This window comes from Manacus vitellinus, unplaced genomic scaffold, assembly GCF_001715985.3.
Source record: "Manacus vitellinus isolate BGI_N305 unplaced genomic scaffold, ASM171598v3 scaffold_22_pilon, whole genome shotgun sequence".
Taxonomy (NCBI): domain Eukaryota; kingdom Metazoa; phylum Chordata; class Aves; order Passeriformes; family Pipridae; genus Manacus; species Manacus vitellinus.
The window spans coordinates 9112516-9129105 of record NW_021939632.1 but is presented as its reverse complement, the minus strand read 5'-3'; the positions used below and the strand labels follow the sequence as shown (position 1 = coordinate 9129105).

The window sequence follows — 16590 nt, the reverse complement described above, 5'->3', positions numbered from 1 at the left end:
GGGGCCGGGAGCTTTGGTGCTCTTGTGTGGGGCTGGGGGGGCAGCGGGCAGCCCTGCCCTCCCCAGGTGACAACAAAGTGCTGATTTAGGAGGGTGCTGAGCATCTCCTCTCCTGCTCCCTTGAAGCCGAGGGAAGCAGGTATTGCAGCTCCACCTCCCCCCCAGCGCCAGTCCCCATCTCCCTCCCCTGGCGCAGGCAGGCGTGCTTGTCCCTGGCACCCTGGGGTGGGCACCCATTACTGCCTGGCTACTTGCAGACACTGACCCACTCAGTGATACGACATTCCTCGCAGGCCACGAAGCAGCACCAGTGGAACTTGCAGTTGCAGCGCTCACTGCGTGTCTGCCGCAGGATGTTGTGCCCACGGCCGCAGCACAGGCTCTCACAGTTGTCCATGCCCGGGCTGGTCTTGTTGCACAGGCGCCCTTGGGTGCCCAAGGAGTCCAGGGCTGGTTCCCGCTCGCAGAAGTCGGGTGACTTCTCAAAGTAAACCAGCTCGCTGATGCCAGCCCGGCGGCGATGCCGAGCATGGCCTGGCTCCAGCTGCCCGGCATTCCGGTTGTGAGGCCGGATGAGGGTGGCCCCATAGAAGCGGTCCTTGAGCAGGGACCCCACCAGGCGAAACTCGGGTGTCACCTGCCAGCACGTCTTCAGCTGGCAGCTCCCTGAGGTACCGTGGCATTTGCACTTCCTCCTCATGTTGTCCATCACCACCTGGGCGGGGAAGGAAGGACAGAGGGGGTTAGCATGCATTTTTGGGACTGGAGAAGCCACCATGGAGCTATGTGTGCGTTTGCACTATGGGAACACCAAGGGCTGGCATGAGCAGCCATCAGAGCTCTGGAACTGCAAAGCCAGTGAGGCTGCACCCTGTTGCTGTGCCCAGTGCCACTCATGTCCCACACCCTGTCCCTTCCCACCCTGGCAGTACCAGCTGGCCTTTATGTTTCAGCAAGGGATTGGCACCTAAAGGACAAGGTGAGCTATCTGAGCACAGGGAGGAGAAGGAGCCTGAATTTCACTGTTGCTTAGCTCTGACAGCATCAACCTTATCCTGGACCCCAGTTAAAAGCCAGCGTGGCTGCAGCCGCACTGGACCCCCCAGTGCAAGGGTCTTCCACTCACCTCATTGCCAGTAGCACTGCAAGGAGGGCAGGTGAGAGGGATTCCTTCCCCTCCCCAGGGCTTTCCTCCCATAAAGCCCTTGTTCCAGGAGTCCTGGGAGCAGCTCCACTTTTAGCTCTTGCTTGCTTTCTGGCTTTCCAACCCTGGCCACAGCGCCGTGGAGGCTGAGGCACTGTCTCCCACCACCACCCAAATTCCAAGGAGGGATCGGAGATCCTCACAGCCTTGACTTGTGGTTTGTAGAGGCTGCAGTGAGGCTTATGCCATACATCCACCTCCCGCAAAGGGCCCAGGGTGTGTGGGCTGGGCTGTGGCTGTGGTTTGGGCTGGCCAGAGAGAGGAGCTCAAGCAGGGGCCAGAGGCTAGTGTGGTGGTTAAGAAGTTCCTTGGGATCCCTGGGCAATACTGCTGAGCCCCCAGGCTGCATGCTGGAGTCCCCCTAGATCCACCATCCCTACAAGTGTGGCCAAACCATCAATCTCCAGGGGCACGTCATGGCCACACATCCTCACACAGCCTGGAAAGAGGCAGTTTATAACGTCCTCTGCTCTGTCCCAATAAGGTTCCCTGCTGGGCTGTGTGCCCCCATATCCATGTGCTTAACACAGGTTTCAGCAAGTCCCTTTCTCATGCGGACATCCAAACACCACTAGGAGCTCAGCTGGGGCTTGCAGAATATCACAGGCTGATCCCCCCACCCAGGGCTACGCTCTGGGGCTCAGAGGATTCCAGGGGACACGTGGCCCTGCCCAAGGTCCTGTTCCCACAATGCTAGTCCTGCCCAGCCACCCAGCTTCATGCCTGCCACATGCTGCCTGTTCCTGCCTCCTCCTTGAGGGAGACATGTTCCAGGAGTGCCTTGTTTTGGTAGGGGTAAGTAGTTTTTATTCCTTGTTTTCTTGTTTTTGAGTAAATCTCCCTGTTGCTAAGCACTTATGGTAATGAAGGCAGGTCAGGGAAATATGCCTGGAGCTCGGGGCACATGGTGGAGAGGTCTGGGCTGGGCTGGAGTTTGGCTTTCATCCTACTGAGAGTCCTGTCTCCTGCTGGGAAGAGCCTCCACCTCACAGGTAATGAGCTGCCTGGCCTCTCCACCATGTCCTGGGTGTGCCAGCCAGAACACCAGCTGCTCGCCACCATCCCTGTCACCATCCATGGGAACACACTGAAACTGGCACCCCATCCTTTCCCACATTCCTTCCCTGCTGCATTGGCTGGACCAGGAAAATTCTGCATATAGGGCTGTGGCTGGCATGGTCACCACTGGGATGGAGAGGACGGTGGTGTGACAGCTGGACAGGGACTCATTTGTTTGCAGCAGGGGCTGGAAAAGGTGGCATGTGTGTGCAATCTCCATCACCTAAGCCATCACCTAAGTATCCCAAGCCCCAGCACCACAATACCCATCCATCCCTGACCAGCGACAGTTTATTCTCTCCCTCCTGCACAGGCAGTGCAGAGGGGACAGGACCCTGACACAGCTGGGATATCCAAGAAGCACCCATCTAAGACTTGGTCCCATGCTTTTGCCATTGGATCTTCTCCATGCACCCCTACCTGGCCACGTCCTTTCTCTGTCTCATAGACACCCAGGTTTGGCACATGCCTGGACTCGCTGGTGCTTTCTTTCGCACATTCCCAGCTCCTCCCAGACACGCTCATAAGAGCTTTATCGTAGTCTTTGTTGTGAGGGTAATGGGTAGTTCCTGGCTTCCTTTCATCCTCTCTCCCTCTCTGATCTGGTGAATTAGGAGGACCTGCAAAGTCTCTTTCACACTCCTGCTGCTCCTTGCTGGGGAGCTTACTCCCTTTCAGAGATGCAGGACTCCCATCTCATCTTGAGTTGGACCAACCAATAGTTGTATCAGGGCTTCCTATTCCAAGTCAAGACCAAGGTGACCATTGCCACTATCAGAGGATGCTGCACATCCCCTGCAGCTGCAATCCACTCCCCAGCTTCATAGCTGGAAGCAAATAAAAGGAAAACAATCTGGATGTTTCTGCCTGGTTTCGAACCAGGGACCTTCCGCGTGTCAGGCGAACGTGATAACCACTACACTACAGAAACCCATATCTTATAACATCTGGATGCCACCATTCATGGAATTGTCACCTCCCTCCAGCACTGCAGTGTCTGAAGTGGGAGACAGGCTCACCCATAGGCAGAGCACCCTTGGGACACATGGCAACCACAGAGAGGATGCTCAGAATCAGTGAGATGCTGGAAAGCTTTGGTTCTGCAGCTACTTGGTGCACGGAGAGGGATGGTGCATGGCAGGGCACGACACAAGCATCCACATCACTGCTCTGCTAAAGGGATTCAAGCCTAAGGACTTGGAAGGGAGGCCCACAGAGCTGCTGCATCCAGCACAGCTATTCCTTTCCTGGGAAATCCCAGTAGATTGCTCCTTATTACAGCAGAAAGATTGGTCCTAGGACTGAGGGGGGCTTGGGTGGGTGTGGGACCCACAGCATTGCTAAAAGAGCGGGCGAGGACCTGGAGAACCCATCCCCAGGCAATGCGGAAGGCCAGGACCAGCCCTGGCAATAATCATGGCACCAACAGGCACAGACCAGGCACAGCATCATCTCCTTTTCCAATGCCTGGCACCCACAGCCATCACAACCCAACTCGCACATGGCTCATACCCTCATCTCAGCAAGGTCCCTGGCTGGGCACCCTGTCCAGACATTGCTTTCCCACCTGCACTGGTACCATTCCCTCCTTTATTCCTTCAGTCCCACTCTGCCTCTGCTTCTAGCTCCCAGGTTTCTTCCATTAGTCCAGATCTTCTCTCTGAAGCCACCAAGAGCTGACACTGCCAGTCCCATGCCTGCCCGCCCTTGAGGATAAGCAGACCCCAGGCATTTTTGCTGTTGCTGGATCCCACAGGAAACATTTCGTGACATACTGCTAGAGGAAATATTCCTCTCTCACCTTCCCTTCCTTCTGCAGGGGCCTGTATCATTTCCCTTGGGAAACAGGCAACACAGACCACAAATTTCTGAGCACTGCCAAGAGTCCCAGAGATCTGGTGCATGCAGAGATGCAAGGGAGTCAGGATGAGCGCTGGAGTCACAACTGGAATGGGGTCTTGCCCAACTTGGGGCAGAGCAGCCTGCAGAGGATTTAGCTGCATAAGACTGAGTGAGCCTTCACCACACACAAGCAAAAAAAGCCAAACGAGACAAAAGCTTCTGCTTTCCCCAAGCATTTAGAGCTTGGCCAAACTGGGATGGCTTCTCCAGGGTGGTAAAGCTCAGCTCCAGCACCAGGGAAGGGCACACATCAAAGTCCGGCTCTGCAGCATCATAGCTGCCTTCAAACATGTTCAAAACAAGAGGCACATCCAAATGTCTGAGCCATCCCAAGGAAACACTCCCTGTGGAATTCTGATCTTTAATTATTTATTCATGCAGCCACTACACAGCCCCCTGCACTGCCCTGGCAGCATGTGGCTGGGGTCTTGGGGACAAATATCCTGCTAGATTCACGGGATGGGGTCCTCCAGGCTCCTGCAGGGAGTAAAGGCAGTCAGGGAAATGCAGCCATCCTCCCAGCCTCTCTTGCCTGCATGCTTCTTGGCTCCAGTGTAGGCTGCTTTTAAATATCAGCTTCCAGACAGACTGAGGTACTAATTAGTACCTTTAACAAGACCTGACATCATAAGAATGGAGGGGAGGCTGTCCTGCTTGCCTGGACAGGCTCCAGCACCCCTCTAGATCTGGAGGATGAGGCTGTGGGTTGTCACCTCTGCTCCCAAGGGGATGCTGCATTTCCCAGCTGGTATAGACGCCCACTGCCTGGCTCAGTCTTGCTCACATCTGCCTCCTCAGGACCCCGGTTCTCTTTCTAGAGGCAGAGACGTGGGTGGGTGCTACAGAATCTGTGCTGTGTCCCCATGATGCCAGTGACTTTTTCCTCCCTGTCTTTAGCTCCCTTCCACTGCAGTGCCTGAGAGGCAGGAGCTGGAATCATTGCTGTGCCATCCCAGGAGCACCACTGCAGCACAGGCAGATGACAGTGGCCTAGGACAGTGTCCCTTGGCAAGGGGACAGCAGCAATGCTCATAGATACCTTTCCCAGCAGAGATGCTTGACAGACACCTCTTTGCAGCCCTGCCCCTCAAAGGGCATCACTGCCTTTGCTTTGGGCAAAACTGGGAAGAGAGTGTGCCTTGGGGGAAATCCCAGCCTCACACGTGTCCCACGGCAGCCAGCATGAGCCCCTCACAGCCCTTCCACACATGTCCTGGGGACCCTGTTCCCACCACCATCTCCCCACAACTCTCCCCATTGTTCCACTCACCTGCCGGCCCACACGGTTGTTGTGGAGCCGCATGCGAGAGTGGATGTCCCTGTAGGTTTCCCGGGAATCGAGGAAATCCTTGGAAAACTTCTCCCCATAGTCTATGTCAGGGCTGCACCCTCCCCATTCCCAGGAGTCCTGGAGGCCGGGGGTCTCTGCCGGCATGTGCTCCATGTGCACCCCATGCACCATGCCTTTGCCACGGTTCATGGCTTCCAGCTGGAGACGATGCAGCTTGCGCCGAAAAGCCTCCTCATCACCCCGGCGCTTCTGGTCACAGCCACAGGCCTGCAGCTTCCCGAGGGCACAGGCATTGGATACAGCGTGCACCACACCAGCGGCGGCAATGGCGTAGGCAAAAGCGCTCTCTCGAAAGCCTGCAAGGAAGGAGAGAGTGGGGCTCAGGTTGGGTGGCATGACCCCTGTGGGGGCTGGATGAGCTCAGCATCATGCTGGGGTGTAAGGAGTCAGAGGTTCAGCTTGTGTCTTGGTTTTTCCTGATGCACCAGCTTCCACCTGGAACATAAGTGAATCCCCACTCTGTGCTCTCCAGCCCCATCCTCACCAGGACACACTGCTGCCCTGAAGCCCAGCCCTGCCCCAGCTGGGACCCCAGCTTCCACCATCACCCTGCTCTCACATCACCCCAGGAGATGCCACCACAGAGCTGCTCAGGCATCAGTGTCATGGCTCTGAGGCAATACCTCCTCCCCACTCCACTCAGAGTTTCCTACTACATTAAATATAATGCTGGCTGAGGAATACTTCTGCTGAGGAACGGGCCACTTTTGCTTACTAGCAGAGTGCAGATCAGGCAGTAACAGGAGCAGGCAGCACTGCTTGTCGAGCCCCATTCGTCTGTCCATGTCCCTTCCCTCCCTGAGCCCCGCCAGCTCCCACAAGAAGCTCTAAATGTGATACCACGGTGGAAAAAAAATAAGCATCCCTAGTCAGTTAGAGCATGCCATGACCACACCATGCACTGCCAGGGCCGGCAGCTGGTTGTCATTAAACGCTGGGGGAGCTAGGATGTCCGCAAGCATCATTAGCTGGGAATGGGGCAGATGGGGACAGGGACAGATCCCAGAGAAGGGGCTCCATGGTGCTCTGTGGGGCTGCGAGCTGGGCTGCCTGAGGATCTCTTGGTTTCACTGAAGTCAGGTAAAGACCTCCTCCTACCCGGGAATTTCTATTTCATTTGAAATGCAAAGTAATATTTTTGTTTGTAGTTCACAGGCCAAGCGGGGAGCCCACGGTGCCCTTTGCTTTGGTGCACAGTGACCAGCCCCAGCACGAGGCAAGAAAGGAGGGAGAACCAGATTTTGTGCTGTTGCTTCACACGTGAATAAACAAATAGCTGGAGCTCCCAGCCTCTCTCCCTCTGTTGGACAAGAGCAATTTGATCAGCCCTGGCTTTGCCACAGCTGAACAGATAATAGGTTTTGGGGCACTTTCTTTAGCAGATCCATGCCATCAAATGGGGGCCTTGGGTGAGCACCCCAAAGCACAGATCCTGGGCAGGGACTCTGCCAGCTCCCTGCCTGCACTGCGGAGTCAGGAGAGGTGAGAGCACAACCGCTCCCCGCCGCCGTCGCCTGTCCTTGGCAGCGCTCCCCATCACGCATGTCTCCTCCGTGGTTCGCTGCTGCCCGCTGAGCAAACACTATGATCTTATTAAAGGGAAATGAAATGCAGCTCGGAAACCTGCATTTAAAGTCATGCTGCTCTTTTGTGTGTTAATTTGACACTGGTGCATTTAAAAAATTAACGAGGTGCTGCTTAAAAGCCAGCAGGAGTCTCTCCCAGCTTCCCCTTGGTGTGGGACAAGCTTGCTCTCAGCCTGCCTCTTTCCATGCACAAGTTGAACAACATTTTTCAGCGGGCAGGTAATGGGGCTGCTGGTGCGTACACTGTGCCGTGCAGCCTCCCTGGGGAGAGCGCTGGCAGGCAGCACCTGCAACACACCCACAGCGCTGCTAGAGCAGGAATGCCCACATCTGGGGAACTTCAGTCCCCAGGTGAGCAATGGAGGATGGAGAACCAGCACAGAAAGGTCTCCTTGATTCCCAAATGCTCCCTATATCAGTTCTCTGACTCCACAATCTGGGCCCGCTCCAGCCCTTCATAAGCCAATGGTGAGCACAGCCCAACTTGTCAATGCCACCCTGCTCAGCATCCCCAGCTCCTCGCACAGCCGGTGCATGGGGATGGAGGCAGCAAACCCTGTACCCAGCACAACACTCTCCTCTCAGCCCTGCCTTCCCATTAGCCTCTTTCTCACACATTTCTCCAGCCTAACAAATAAATTCCCATGTGGCATCTCCTTAAAATCCCTTCTGGAGCCCAGACAGAAGCTCTACCCCACCCAGTCCGTCTAGCAAGCCCGTCTCCTTACACGTAAAGAGGTCAGGTTCGTTTGGTGTCCTCCATGGCTGGGAAGACCTTGGGGTCAAGCCCCAGTCCTACTTCCTCTACTGCTCTTCAACCATATGAGAGTTGATGGATGAGGTATGGGTCCTTGCCCTGGAGCTGCCATCCTCTAGGCTGTGACCAAGCGACAGACTGGCCCCCAGAGCACAACATCACAGCGTTCCGGGAGTCTTGTTCCCATCTTGCCATGGTCAATTCCCTGCTCAGTATCACTCTGCCTGGTCTCACCACTCTTCCCTGCCTTCTCTGCCTTCTTCCCTCGCCTGCTCTCATGGGGAGCTGTGAGAAAAGGGGAGGAGATGGCTAAGGCAGCACTGGGACTGCAGCAGCCATGACAGCATGGTTCTGCTTGGAGGTTCAGTTTAGATTCCTTGATCTACCCCAGCCACACCAGAGACAGAGGATTGAAGCAAAGCAATGAACAACATGGCTGCAGGTGACAACCACCAGCCTTGTGGGCTCAGTGAGGGTGGGAGCTTCCAGGAACCGCAGCTGAGAGCAGCATGTGGTAGCCAGCCCAGAGCCCTTTGGAGGGAGGCTCTCCAGCTACCCCAGCCACCTAAGACCTTGGCAGTGATTTTTGAGTCACCATATCCCTCCAGAGACCACAGAAGAGGTATAGCTGTGGGAGGAATTAGAAGTATTGATGCCCCCCTGACACCACCACTGGCATCCAGCCTGCCATGTACTCAAAGGCCTGTGCTGGGCAAGGAGGACAAGTCTGAAATCCCAGCCTGAGGTCAAATCCCAAAGTGGCTTTCTTAGCAGGGGAAAGTTTTCCCCGTCAAGATGTGCCTAGGAGGTAGGGGGTCATTTAACAGGACCTCAAGTCCCAGCAGCACTGGCTCTGCCATGGTTGCTGCAGTTCCTCCATCTCTCATGTGGATGTGGGATGAAGGCTACGGGGCTGGCTCAGGCACAGCTGTGGGCTCCATGGTCTGGAGGCAAGGGAGAGCTGGAATCGTGGCCTTCCTCTCACAGCTCACCATCACACCCAGGCAGCAATTCTCTCACAGCACCCATCACTGAGTAGGATCAAGGGAGCAGGAAGGACAGCCTCATCCAGGCTCACCCTAGGGTACCCCAGGGATGCTCAGCTGTCCCCTTCATGGGCAGAACCCCCAAGGAGTGGGGCGTAGCTGCCAGGAGCTGTGGGCATATCACCCCAGTCCTGATATAAGGCAGAGGAGAGCTTCACCCGGCACCTCTTGTGAGTCCTGCCAAGACAGCCAGTCCCGACACGCTGCCTCTTTCCCAGCCCTGCTCCCTCCCCTCTCCCTAATTAAACTGCAGGTGAACCTGCCAGGGTCTGGCCCAGCACCAGGCGCTAAATGCCTCCCTGCAGATCCCGACTTGCCTCCCTGCACCTTCTTGAATGTGCCAGGGACAGCCCGCAGCCCTCGCTCCTCGTTCGTCCATGGTGCTCTGAGCCAGCAGCCCTCTCCATTGTGCAGGGTGCAGGGAGCCAGGCCCAGCCCTGCATCCTCGGGAATGCTGCCTGGGCCCCAGGGTCTCACTTGCACCCATCAGTGGGGGGAAGGTCCAGGGAATGGGGGCACCCACAGGGATGAAGCCAAGCACCCAAAGCACCCACATGTGCTTCAGGGCCAGGTGGGCAAAGCCCTTGGCTTGCCCGGGGGTACACAAAATCCTGCCAGCAGCCCAGCTGCAGGTGCGCCAGGCCAGGCGCTGCGGTCTGCGGGCACTGGAGTTTGGCTGGGACTGTGCAGAGCTGGGTGCTGGGGTCCTGAGCTTGGCAGCATCTCCCCGGATAGCTGTAACAGCACCTGCCTCCCTCAGCACACAGGAAAGACTCCCCAAGCTCCATTTCACAGCTGGCTGGGTCACAGCACCTGGTGTTTCCAGCTTTGCAGGGAGTTCCCCACTCCTTGCTGTAAGAAATCAAGATTTGGCCATGGGCATGCAGACCCCTTGGCACCAGTGAGCCCTTCTAAGGTGGGCACAGGGCATGCAAGCATCACCCATCCCTCCAAAGGCTGCAGGAACCAGGAGATACTGCACTCCAGAGCTGTGTCCCCTCCATCCATGTCCCCTCCATCCATGTCCCCTCGACATCCAGCCCCTCCATGAGGGTCCCATTTCTTTCAGAGCTCCATATAGCTCTGAAAGGTTGCAGGGAACAGCAACCTTTGGGATAGGTTGGGATAAGCAAAGGAGAAGTCAGTCCCATAGCACACTTCAGACAGCCCCTGCCCGGCAGCCAGACAGTCCCAGCCCTGCTGGCATTGCACATGCATACGAGACAAGGACCAAGACTCAGTGACCCACCACCATCCACAGCTTGGTTTTTGGCAGGCAGCCAGGCATGGTTCAGCCCAGTCAAGCCACACAGTGCCTGATAGCCCACAGATGCTGTGGTGGGACCACATACCAGGAGCAACAGGCCATCCCTCCAGCGAGGTGGACACAATTGTGCTGCTCACCCTTAGAGCAGGAGCAGGGGACCTATCTCCATTGCCAGTGCAGATGCAGCCACCTGCCTCCACCTCACTGCTCCATCCTCCTACATCTTCTGGGGCCAGGAGAAGATGTCTCTGTCAACCAAGCCAGCACATGGAGTGAGAGGGAGGTACAGCAGAGAGGGATGGGACCAGGGACAGCACTGGAGGGTGCTGGCAGCAGTGACTGTGTCAGAAGATGGGCAGGAGGGTGGTGAATACATAGGCAGCCATCTGAGAAGCCTGGAGAGACTGGACGAGTATTTGCAACAGCAATGTTGAGCCTGGATGCCCGTGGAAGGGATGTTGGCCAAGGAGGATGGGGGTGCAGATGGCACTGGAGACTCAACAAAGGGTACAAGGGACATCCTATACCCCAAGGGTGCAGTACCAAAAGACCAAACCTGAAAAACCCACAGACCATGGCAGGTCTCAAAAGAACCCAGGGCCTCTGTGAGAGCAGGGATGGTTAACTTCTGGGCACCCCTCTGCTTGCTCTCTGCTAACCTGTTGTTGGGCCTCACAGCTGCTGTTCCCTGCACCCCAGGGATGGAAGCATGTCCTTGCTGCCTCTGGCAGGTCTGTGCTCTGCCCAGGATGCTGTCAGCGTCCCTGTCACCAGCTATGCTGCCCAGAAGCCACTCCAGACTCTGAGCCCTATCCAACTTGAAACCTCTCTGCTCCTTCCTGGCTCCTCAGGGCTTGCACTCAAACTTTTGGGATCAGCTCAGTGGGATGAGGAGACAGGCACTCATTTGCTATTGTCCTCTGCTCCATCCCCAGGGGGATGAGCCCCCTGGATACTGGACAGAGTGTGGGACAGGCACTGTAGGACAGCTTGGGACAGTGCTATGCCCTGCCCAGCTCATGCCCCTACTGGGGAAGATGTGAGAGATGCAGGAGGATGGGGTAGAGTTGGGGAGAGGAGCCAAGTGGGGAGAGTGGGAGGAAGAAGCTAGCTACAAATAATTTAAAGTGAGATTCATGCATGGCTGAACTGATGGCAGAAGAAGTGGGAAAAGGAATGAAAGATTAAAGGGGTCTGTCACTTCGGGTTACAAACAATGATCCTACAAGCACGTTGCGTTCCCAGGCACGGCAAGGATGCGGCAGGGCGCAGAGCAGAGACCTGGTCCCCGGGGGTCAGATGCATTAATGTCAACGGCAGAGTCTGCACCCCTCGCTTCCACCACTCGCCTCTCCTCCAGTAGCAGGCTCCGGAGATGCATCCAGCATCCCTGCTCTGATGGCTGCATCTGTGACAGATGGAAGGCGGAGCTCAGAGTTCCAGCACTGTTATTGAGGGACACCAGCTTCAAGGCTTGCTCCATGTCAGAATGGCTCTGACCAACTGCACGGGATAGCCTGGGTGCTTGGGGCTCATCCTGCACCCTTTGCTGCCAAAACAGGAGTGCCATGAGGTGCCTGCCTGCTCTGCTGCTCCAGCCCTACCTCTATCCTTCCCTGCTACTGGGTGTTGGGTCTCCATTCCAGAGAATGGGATCCCACCAGTGCTGAGAGCCTGGGCTGAGCCATATCCAAGAGCTCAGGACTGGTGCAAGAGTCCAGGGTCTGTGGAAGTCCCCACTCCCATCGGTCACAGCCCTGACAGCAGGAAGGACTGCAGTGGCACATAAGACACAAGTGAGATGCAAGTCACTGGCTCCCAGCAGCCAAGGTGGGCTGAGTGAGGGATGTAGGTCAATGCTCTCTGCTGCTGGTGCTTCTCACCCAGCTTGGTGGGAGCCAGAGCAAGGAAGCTTGTCTGGGTGTGTAAGCAACTTGAGCCAGCAAGTCGATGTCTCCTGCCGCCCCGAGGAGACTAGAAGTGAACTGCATTCCTCAGAGGACCTGGAAATACCTCGATGCTTATCAGGGCTGACAGTCCCCACCCTCCCTGCCAGGCCCTAACCTGGGCGCTGCTCACAAGGGAAGAGAAGCTGCCCTTCTCCAGGCACCAAGGTTCTGAGAGTGACCAGGGCTGCTCCATGGCAGGACCACAGCCATGATGCAACACATGCTCCAAGGTAGCATACTGTCCAGTGAGGCTGTCCAGGCTGCCCTGGACATGAGGGACCTTCAGACATCAAAATGCTTCTGTGCCCCCCTCTCCAGCCATCTCCCCACCTGCTACAGCCACCTATGGGCTCCTGTCACCACATCTCCTCAACAGCATGTAAGCCTCAAGCTGCCAATCTCTCTTCTGTAAGACTCTCCTTGTAGTCCCAGGGAAAGAAGATGTAGATGTGGATGTTTAGAGAAGAGGGGATGGACACAACTCTGCTGGGCATTAAGCTAGAAGGTTCACAAAGCAGGTAGGTGAGCAGTTTCTTTGATAGTTTTCACCTTCCTTGGGACCTGGAAGAGTGATATGTGTGCTGGGAACCTTGCCTGCCCTCAGTACCCTACTGCATGCCACTGGTACCATATCATCCTCTCCTGCCCATGGTCTGAGACAATGGGCACTTAGAAGTGTGCTGAGGCCCAGGCTTCAAGAAAGGGTACTTAGGTGAGAAGATACATTCATGTCCTGTAAAAGAACCCATCAGGTCACAACCTTAATCTGCACCATGCAGGGCAGTCCCTCTGCATGCAGAGACGGCTTCTGAGGGAAAGAGTATCCATCAGGGAGACTGAAAAAGGCAGAGCCAGCCATGACTGCAAGGGAGATGAGGAGACCATGGAACCAGGGCTTGGCAGAATGTGGAGAGCTAGGAGAGCTCTCCCTGCAGGACAGCTGGGGGCTCTGTGGGAAGACGAGCCCCCAGGAAAGCCTATATCCCTGCCCTCCTGTGTCACCATGCTTTAGGGTCCCACAAAACAGAGTCCTTAGCTCTCTGTGTTGGAAAGCCAACACAAGGCGAGGACTCCAGGGTGACAGGCTCACAGAGGTATGTCCCACTAGCATTCAGCTAGTGGCATTTCAGCTCACCATGACACACTGAAACACCATACCTGGAGCAGGAATGAGCCGAGACGCTCATTGCATCCACCAAATCAAATCCCAAAGCATGGCATCCACCTTCAGACCCACCAACTATGCTGCACACCCATGGCACTGCTCCAAATATCAGCCTGCTCCACAGAGGGAGAAGATGCCAGAAAGTGGTGGGGCCTGGAAGGAGCCTTAGGAGCAGCTGGGGCTGGTCAGGGAGGAGCATTTCAGGACAAGGGCCAACGCAGGCACAAAGGTGCACGGAGCAGCTTTGCACAGTGCAGTGGTCCTTGGTCTGTCAGACCCTGAGGTTTCTCTGCTTTCATCCATGGGGATGCTGAAGAGCTGGTCTCATCCCCTGGGCCAAGGAAGAGCTGTGCAGGAGCCCATGGGGAGCCCATGAGGGCTCCTAAGAGCAGGGGCTGGACAGAGGGAGAGGAGGGGAGCCATCCATCCTTACCTCTGCTGAAAATTATGCTCTCATACGGAATCTTGTTCTTGGTCTCAAGGCTGGAGCAGTTCCAGCGCTGGTCCCGGAACTGGTGCTGGCACTCATGGATGGCAATCTGGATACCCTGGATGGCCGAGGCAGTGACGTCAGGGTGGCGCACACACACCTCCAGCTGCCGCCGCGTCAGCCCCGGCAGGGTCAGGCACACCGTGTTGGCATTCAGCACTGGCTCCGACGGCAGCTTCAGGCCCAGGATCTCATTGGAGCAGGAGCTGGGAGGGAAAAGGACACTCTTGAGCTCAGAGCAAGCAATGTGTCAACCACTCATTTTTCCATTTGGGGAGGGGAAAAAGTTGGGGGGAGGACACACATGGAGAAGGGAGATACTACACAGGACAGACTGTGCTCACTGCCTCTAGGGAAGGCTGGGAAAACCCTGGGCACAACGGCAGCACTGCCAGGCAGAGATGTCCCAGCAGCACTGGGGCTGCAATCCCTTCCAACCCCATGAGCACAGCCCAGGCATCCTGGCCGCCTGTGCCCAGCAGCAGCCAAATTTGGCCCTCCTGACTCTGGACCCCAGCATCTCCCAAGGCTGCACTCCCTCTGTGTGCTCCCCCAGGGATCTCCCACACTGGCCAGGAAGTGCAGATTCTCAGGCACAGATTGCCCCAGCTCACCTTCCCTAGAAGGCATGGTTTTCCCCTGGGGAGAATCTAGAGACCCTGGAGTAGGAGGCTCATTCCAGGTCCAGCTCCATCCCTGTTGCTGGCTGATCTGCCCCCTGCATCTTCTGTATCCCCCCCACACTGCTGGTCCTCCCAAGTGAGGTAAATAAAGGGACCAACCTCTTCCTTTCAGCTCAGAAGTGAAACCTGGAGCCAAGCACTGTGCAAAGTACCCTCAAGATCCCAGCAACATTCCCAAGTCCACCATCACATCCTAGCCCCATTGAACCCGATGCCAGTCGCCACAGAAGCACCAAGACCAGCAGATGGATGGGTGCAAGGAGAAGCACATGACTCATGGCAGGGGTGCAAGTACTTATACAAATAGAGAGGCTACCTGGGAAAACACGAAAGAAGATGGGATGTGGGATGTGGGGAGACAAAGCATGTCCAGAGACAGATGCCTGGAGCTAAGACAGCAGTACACATGACAGATGGATACAGAGAAGGAGATGGTAGGAAGTGTTTGCCCAACTGCAGGGAATGGCTTGAAGGACCCTGGGATCAACAGTGTCCAAGCGGAGGACCCACAAAGCAAGCAGCAGGCAGTGGGATGCCAAGCAGCATCCAGCAGCTTGCAGCAGGGTCCACTGGGAGCTTAGCACCACCCTGCTGCTTGCTCATGACAGCTTGGTCCCAGCTGGGAGCTCTCTCCAGGAAAGGTTCCCTTTTCCCTGGGACAGTCAAGAGCTGGGTCCCTAGGAGGAGCAAGGAGCTTGAAGCCCTCTGAACTTGGATTTCAGAAACAAGACTTGGAGGAGCATGCTGGAGGAAGGACTGCAACTGCCAGGTCTTGGGGAGAAAGGTTACTCCCCCTCTGCTCCTTCAAATCCTGCAAACCTGGTGCAGGTGCATGGACAGAAGCAGCTGTCGGGGATCAGGAGCTGAGTTCCCCAGCTCAGCACTCACCCAGCTCTGGAGGAGGGGTTCAGCCCCAGGGTCCCTGCTGAATTACAGCTTGCTCAGGAGGAAAGAGAACTGTCAGGGCCAGGCTGCTGCTTTCTCCAGCTTTCTAAGGGTGTTTATACCCATCCCACCACTTTCCTGGGTGGTATATAGGTCTACCCCAGTGCAAATCCACAGTGACTGCAACAGGAAGAGTCGAGGTGGAGCAAAGAGAGAGGAAGGGGGTGCCTCCCTCCAAAGCCCCTACACAGGAGAGGAAATCTGCCCGGCTTCCTATGCTCATTCACACTGTCGAGCAAGCCCTGGCTGACATGAGATGCACAGCAGAGCGCAGCTACCACCATCCCCAAGCCCAGCAGCTCCTGCCCCAAGCACTGCAAGGACCTTGTTCTCTGCCTGTCCTGAGCCAGAGACCGTGCCTGCCATCTTTTTCCAGGGCATCCCGGGATGGGGGGGGGGGATGTTATGGTCCTTCTCCCTATTGTACTGCAGGGAAACTGAGGCATGAACCCCAGAGAGCAGAGGGCAAGTCCTTCTGCGTTTTGCTCCACCCAGGGCTCAAGGGGGCCAGGGACCGGCAAGAAGCTGTCACTGTCACACTTAGGAGGACACAGCGCTCCCCCAGCTCTCTTCCCCCTTGAAATCTGGATTTAAACTTGATTTCACGGTGACAAGCCCCCAGGTCACAGGCTGCAGCGGCTGCTGCTTTAATTAATACAAGTCCCAACGTTAACAAATTATATTTAAAGGGGCTAGAGGGAGGGGGAAGGGCGGGGGATACCCCCCCAAACACACTCATATCAGCACCAGGGTTAACCCCTGGCTGCCTGCAGTGCACAAGTTTGGGAGCGGGCCGAGGGGAGCTGGAAACAGGCAGGGGTGGTGAGTGTTGGGGGACCGTTTTCTGGAAAGCGATCAGCCCCTTCTTATCCCCCTCGCCTTTAGGATCGGCGGAACCAGGGAGGGTACACAGGGCGATTCAGTGGGTACCGAATCCCACGGGAGTGACATCCTTGCCGACATCGCCCCGTCCTCCGAGGTGAAGGGGGGAAACTGAGGCAGGCTGGAGGCAGGGTGCTGGAGGAGCTCCGGCCGGGGAAGAAGGGGGAAAGCCTCCCGGAATGGGGGAAGCCGCGCATCCAGCTGGCGCTCCGTCGGGACGGGGGAAGGCGGAGGGGGAGCAGCGGTCCTGACAGCGCCTTGAGCGGGGGGCCGCCACCGTGCGGGGCCGGGCGCAGACCGCCAT

At 56.5% G+C, this 16590-nt stretch overlaps 1 protein-coding gene and 1 non-coding gene across 2 annotated transcripts; both read right to left on the bottom strand.

Moving 5' to 3' along the window:
• Window positions 1-210: 210 nt before the first annotated feature.
• Window positions 211-16590, bottom strand: WNT10A (Wnt family member 10A). Its single transcript, XM_029959866.1, has 4 exons — window positions 16574-16590; window positions 13720-13982; window positions 5436-5812; window positions 211-715 (listed from the first exon to the last, which is right to left on the bottom strand). Exons 1-4 carry the CDS (start codon window positions 16588-16590, stop codon window positions 248-250), a joined length of 1125 nt encoding a protein of 374 aa, XP_029815726.1. The 3' UTR covers window positions 211-247.
• Window positions 3122-3194, bottom strand: TRNAV-GAC. The gene has a single exon. It is a non-coding gene; the product is annotated as a tRNA-Val (tRNA).

Bases quoted from the DNA above. Each gene is read 5' to 3' on its own strand.
- WNT10A (XM_029959866.1), bottom strand. The intron at 5,813-13,719 runs GTAAGGATGGAT...CCTTCCTTGCAG, and splicing joins GAGCATAATTTTCAGCAGAG to GCTTTCGAGAGAGCGCTTTT. The intron at 716-5,435 runs GTGAGTGGAACA...TTCCCCGCCCAG, and splicing joins ACAACCGTGTGGGCCGGCAG to GTGGTGATGGACAACATGAG.